At 47.0% G+C, this 6301-nt stretch overlaps 1 protein-coding gene across 1 annotated transcript in view; it reads right to left on the bottom strand.

The window, feature by feature from the left end:
• Positions 1-1840: 1840 nt before the first annotated feature.
• The window catches only part of enkd1 (enkurin domain containing 1), a 7289-nt gene continuing 2828 nt past the window's right edge, over positions 1841-6301 (bottom strand). The window contains exons 5-6 of the mRNA XM_016244093.1: positions 2084-2218; positions 1841-1984 (exon numbers count right to left, since the gene is read on the bottom strand). Coding sequence (XP_016099579.1) covers positions 1841-1984; positions 2084-2218 — 279 coding nt within the window. The remainder of the gene's footprint in view (positions 1985-2083; positions 2219-6301) is intronic.

Raw genomic sequence — 6301 nt, 5'->3', positions numbered from 1 at the left:
ACAGCGCGAAGTTGTTGTATTTCCTCAGCGACCAGCACAGATCAGCTCTAGGCATGACGAAGCGGATATCGTCCTCTTTTGGAAGCCCAAACAAAGTAGTTTCACTTTCACAACGAAACACACAGCGTCTTCACGACATGGCGGCGGCAGCAACAGTACTACAGTGAGACTAAAAGTTACGCCTTCTTTCTTTGCGTCAACATTTGGGCGGCATTATGCAAATCTTCCCACATAGTGAGGTAGACATGTGGGGGCGTGTTAGAACGAGCCGTTTTAGGTAGGCGTGGCTGACTCTGAACTTTTATAAAGAATATCTCTTTGGATTTGAGACTTTAGTCTTTGCAACTTTACAGATCTTCTTTATGCACCAAGAGCTTGTAACACTCCAAAGAGAAAGGAAACATTGAAATCGCATCATATGACCCCTTTAATAATAGTAAAAACAACAAACCCGTACCAGTTTCTTTGCTTCGGCCCCACTTTTGATCTTCTGAGGGTATTTGGTAATCACAGATGCTGCTTTTCTGAACAGAAAACACCAGACAAGTTACATATGCCATGTGTCTAATTATGGTATAATTTCTTACCTTATTAGACACTTTAGATAAGACTGTCTTGCCTGTAAGCATTGTATTTATGGATGGCTCTGTTGACATTTCTCTCATAATTGGCCAACTCTGAAACGAGAAACACCATTAAGACTAAGAGTTTAGATATGCCTCAGTGCATTAGCTGCAAAATATTACTATAAAATGCTTTTCGACATTTATCGAATAAACAAACAAATCAGGAGAATCGGATCATAGCTGGGCTACCAAACAATATGTACTAAACGTAAACATATATAAAAAATATCTAGTATATAATAATTTTAAAATATGCATTATTTTATTTATAATTGAAAATGTAAACACTGAGTACTTTTATTTTGTAGATGCATCTGTGCCCTGATAGCATGTATTAAACTGCAAAAATGGTGATTATTGCGGTTTTATTTACAATTTGGGTGTAAAGATAGGTCTAATATCCCACTAAAGTGAAGTTTCTTGTTTCGAACAGACCTTATGTCTACAAAACCGATGTATTTCGATTAGTTAACTGTGCATTTAGAAGGTCAATGTTTAGTCCAAAATGATGCACTGATGCAGTATGCAGAATACATGGGAAGCAGTAGAAATAAACATGTAAAACAGTACAAATTCTATTTTTCATTAAGAAAATGTACTGCCTTTATACTGATTCTAATAAACAAATATTCAAAATGCATTATTACTACAGTAATGACAGTAATGAGAATTTAAAAAACAAACAAATTTCAAGATTATATACTAACATTCAAAAGTTTGGGGTCCGTAAGAAAGAAAAAAATACTTTTATTCAGCAAGGACGCATTAAATGGATCAAAAGTGACATTAAAGACATTTGTAATGTTAAAAAAGATTTCGGTTTCAAATAAATGCTGTTCTTTTGAACTTTCTGTTCATAAAAGAATCCTTTGCATCCTTGTTTCCACAAAAATATTCAGCAGCACAACTGTTTTCAACAGTGATAATCAGAAATGTTTCTTGAGCAGCAAATCAGCATATTATACTGATTTCTGAAGATCACGTGACACTGAAGACGGAAGTAATGATGCTGGAAATTCAGCTTTGACTCACAGGAATAAAGTACATTTGAATATGTATTACAATAGAAAACAGTTTTTTAAATTGTAATAATATTTCACTGTTTTTACTGTAGTTTTGATCGAATAAATGCAGTCTTTGTGAGCAATAGAGACTTCTTTTAAAAACACTGCAAAATCCCACAGATCCCATTGCTAGTTTAAATCAATGACTCACTATTGTGGCACTTTGCCCTTCACGGCGCTGGGTGGTGGTTTTTCTCGGAGGTTCTGTAAGGACTGAGATCTCCTCAGGTTCGTCTTCCCCGCGGCACGAGCGTTATGACTCACAAAGTCCACCGTGTGTCCTCTCACATGCATCTATACACACATAAACACCTCACAATGAGAGAGACACTACTCCTACGAAAGACAGAGGACTAATGTCTATTTTAGTATGTATATAAGTATATTACACACCTCAGAATCCGAGTCTCCTGCAGCTGGTGGCGGCCCGCTCTCTGAGCGGCAGAGCAGCGGTCGACCTCCAGTGCCACACAGAGAGTGAGCCTTCAGGAAGTTCTGACATTCGGGTTTCTTAGGAGGGCTCGTCTCCTACACAGAGACAGAGGTTTAAATCCCTTGTTTTAGTGCAATTGTTGATTGACAGGTAAGTAGGCGGTGCTTCACTATTGTTGACTACAGGTAAGTAGGCGGCGCTTCACTATTGTTGACTGACAGGTAAGTAGGCGGCGCGTCACTATTGTTGACTGACAGGTAAGTAGGCGGCGCGTCACTATTGTTGACTGACAGGTAAGTAGGCGGCGCGTCACTATTGTTGACTGACAGGTAAGTAGGCGGCGCGTCACTATTGTTGACTGACAGGTAAGTAGGCGGCGCGTCACTATTGTTGACTGACAGGTAAGTAGGCGGCGCGTCACTATTGTTGACTGACAGGTAAGTAGGCGGCGCGTCACTATTGTTGACTGACAGGTAAGTAGGCGGCGCGTCACTATTGTTGACTGACAGGTAAGTAGGCGGCGCGTCACTATTGTTGACTGACAGGTAAGTAGGCGGCGCGTCACTATTGTTGACTGACAGGTAAGTAGGCGGCGCGTCACTATTGTTGACTGACAGGTAAGTAGGCGGCGCGTCACTATTGTTGACTGACAGGTAAGTAGGCGGCGCGTCACTATTGTTGACTGACAGGTAAGTAGGCGGCGCGTCACTATTGTTGACTGACAGGTAAGTAGGCGGCGCGTCACTATTGTTGACTGACAGGTAAGTAGGCGGCGCGTCACTATTGTTGACTGACAGGTAAGTAGGCGGCGCGTCACTATTGTTGACTGACAGGTAAGTAGGCGGCGCGTCACTATTGTTGACTGACAGGTAAGTAGGCGGCGCGTCACTATTGTTGACTGACAGGTAAGTAGGCGGCGCGTCACTATTGTTGACTGACAGGTAAGTAGGCGGCGCGTCACTATTGTTGACTGACAGGTAAGTAGGCGGCGCGTCACTATTGTTGACTGACAGGTAAGTAGGCGGCGCGTCACTATTGTTGACTGACAGGTAAGTAGGCGGCGCGTCACTATTGTTGACTGACAGGTAAGTAGGCGGCGCGTCACTATTGTTGACTGACAGGTAAGTAGGCGGCGCGTCACTATTGTTGACTGACAGGTAAGTAGGCGGCGCGTCACTATTGTTGACTGACAGGTAAGTAGGCGGCGCGTCACTATTGTTGACTGACAGGTAAGTAGGCGGCGCGTCACTATTGTTGACTGACAGGTAAGTAGGCGGCGCGTCACTATTGTTGACTGACAGGTAAGTAGGCGGCGCGTCACTATTGTTGACTGACAGGTAAGTAGGCGGCGCGTCACTATTGTTGACTGACAGGTAAGTAGGCGGCGCGTCACTATTGTTGACTGACAGGTAAGTAGGCGGCGCGTCACTATTGTTGACTGACAGGTAAGTAGGCGGCGCGTCACTATTGTTGACTGACAGGTAAGTAGGCGGCGCGTCACTATTGTTGACTGACAGGTAAGTAGGCGGCGCGTCACTATTGTTGACTGACAGGTAAGTAGGCGGCGCGTCACTATTGTTGACTGACAGGTAAGTAGGCGGCGCGTCACTATTGTTGACTGACAGGTAAGTAGGCGGCGCGTCACTATTGTTGACTGACAGGTAAGTAGGCGGCGCGTCACTATTGTTGACTGACAGGTAAGTAGGCGGCGCGTCACTATTGTTGACTGACAGGTAAGTAGGCGGCGCGTCACTATTGTTGACTGACAGGTAAGTAGGCGGCGCGTCACTATTGTTGACTGACAGGTAAGTAGGCGGCGCGTCACTATTGTTGACTGACAGGTAAGTAGGCGGCGCGTCACTATTGTTGACTGACAGGTAAGTAGGCGGCGCGTCACTATTGTTGACTGACAGGTAAGTAGGCGGCGCGTCACTATTGTTGACTGACAGGTAAGTAGGCGGCGCGTCACTATTGTTGACTGACAGGTAAGTAGGCGGCGCGTCACTATTGTTGACTGACAGGTAAGTAGGCGGCGCGTCACTATTGTTGACTGACAGGTAAGTAGGCGGCGCGTCACTATTGTTGACTGACAGGTAAGTAGGCGGCGCGTCACTATTGTTGACTGACAGGTAAGTAGGCGGCGCGTCACTATTGTTGACTGACAGGTAAGTAGGCGGCGCGTCACTATTGTTGACTGACAGGTAAGTAGGCGGCGCGTCACTATTGTTGACTGACAGGTAAGTAGGCGGCGCGTCACTATTGTTGACTGACAGGTAAGTAGGCGGCGCGTCACTATTGTTGACTGACAGGTAAGTAGGCGGCGCGTCACTATTGTTGACTGACAGGTAAGTAGGCGGCGCGTCACTATTGTTGACTGACAGGTAAGTAGGCGGCGCGTCACTATTGTTGACTGACAGGTAAGTAGGCGGCGCGTCACTATTGTTGACTGACAGGTAAGTAGGCGGCGCGTCACTATTGTTGACTGACAGGTAAGTAGGCGGCGCGTCACTATTGTTGACTGACAGGTAAGTAGGCGGCGCGTCACTATTGTTGACTGACAGGTAAGTAGGCGGCGCGTCACTATTGTTGACTGACAGGTAAGTAGGCGGCGCGTCACTATTGTTGACTGACAGGTAAGTAGGCGGCGCGTCACTATTGTTGACTGACAGGTAAGTAGGCGGCGCGTCACTATTGTTGACTGACAGGTAAGTAGGCGGCGCGTCACTATTGTTGACTGACAGGTAAGTAGGCGGCGCGTCACTATTGTTGACTGACAGGTAAGTAGGCGGCGCGTCACTATTGTTGACTGACAGGTAAGTAGGCGGCGCGTCACTATTGTTGACTGACAGGTAAGTAGGCGGCGCGTCACTATTGTTGACTGACAGGTAAGTAGGCGGCGCGTCACTATTGTTGACTGACAGGTAAGTAGGCGGCGCGTCACTATTGTTGACTGACAGGTAAGTAGGCGGCGCGTCACTATTGTTGACTGACAGGTAAGTAGGCGGCGCGTCACTATTGTTGACTGACAGGTAAGTAGGCGGCGCGTCACTATTGTTGACTGACAGGTAAGTAGGCGGCGCGTCACTATTGTTGACTGACAGGTAAGTAGGCGGCGCGTCACTATTGTTGACTGACAGGTAAGTAGGCGGCGCGTCACTATTGTTGACTGACAGGTAAGTAGGCGGCGCGTCACTATTGTTGACTGACAGGTAAGTAGGCGGCGCGTCACTATTGTTGACTGACAGGTAAGTAGGCGGCGCGTCACTATTGTTGACTGACAGGTAAGTAGGCGGCGCGTCACTATTGTTGACTGACAGGTAAGTAGGCGGCGCGTCACTATTGTTGACTGACAGGTAAGTAGGCGGCGCGTCACTATTGTTGACTGACAGGTAAGTAGGCGGCGCGTCACTATTGTTGACTGACAGGTAAGTAGGCGGCGCGTCACTATTGTTGACTGACAGGTAAGTAGGCGGCGCGTCACTATTGTTGACTGACAGGTAAGTAGGCGGCGCGTCACTATTGTTGACTGACAGGTAAGTAGGCGGCGCGTCACTATTGTTGACTGACAGGTAAGTAGGCGGCGCGTCACTATTGTTGACTGACAGGTAAGTAGGCGGCGCGTCACTATTGTTGACTGACAGGTAAGTAGGCGGCGCGTCACTATTGTTGACTGACAGGTAAGTAGGCGGCGCGTCACTATTGTTGACTGACAGGTAAGTAGGCGGCGCGTCACTATTGTTGACTGACAGGTAAGTAGGCGGCGCGTCACTATTGTTGACTGACAGGTAAGTAGGCGGCGCGTCACTATTGTTGACTGACAGGTAAGTAGGCGGCGCGTCACTATTGTTGACTGACAGGTAAGTAGGCGGCGCGTCACTATTGTTGACTGACAGGTAAGTAGGCGGCGCGTCACTATTGTTGACTGACAGGTAAGTAGGCGGCGCTTCACTATTGTTGACTGACAGGTAAGTAGGCGGCCCTTCACTAGTGTTGATTGACAGGTAAGTAGGCGGCGCTTCACTATTGTTGACTGACAGGTAAGTAGGCGGCGCTTCACTATTGTTGACTGACAGGTAAGTAGGCGGCGCTTCACTATTGTTGACTGACAGGTAAGTAGGCGGCGCTTCACTATTGTTGACTGACAGGTAAGTAGGCGGTGCTTCACTATTGTTGACTGA

This window comes from Sinocyclocheilus grahami, unplaced genomic scaffold (genome assembly GCF_001515645.1).
Source record: "Sinocyclocheilus grahami isolate Dianchi unplaced genomic scaffold, SAMN03320097.WGS_v1.1 scaffold708.1, whole genome shotgun sequence".
NCBI classification, from domain to species: Eukaryota; Metazoa; Chordata; class Actinopteri; order Cypriniformes; family Cyprinidae; genus Sinocyclocheilus; species Sinocyclocheilus grahami.
Note: the sequence above shows the minus strand (reverse complement) of the source record. Positions and strands in the feature narration are given on the sequence as shown.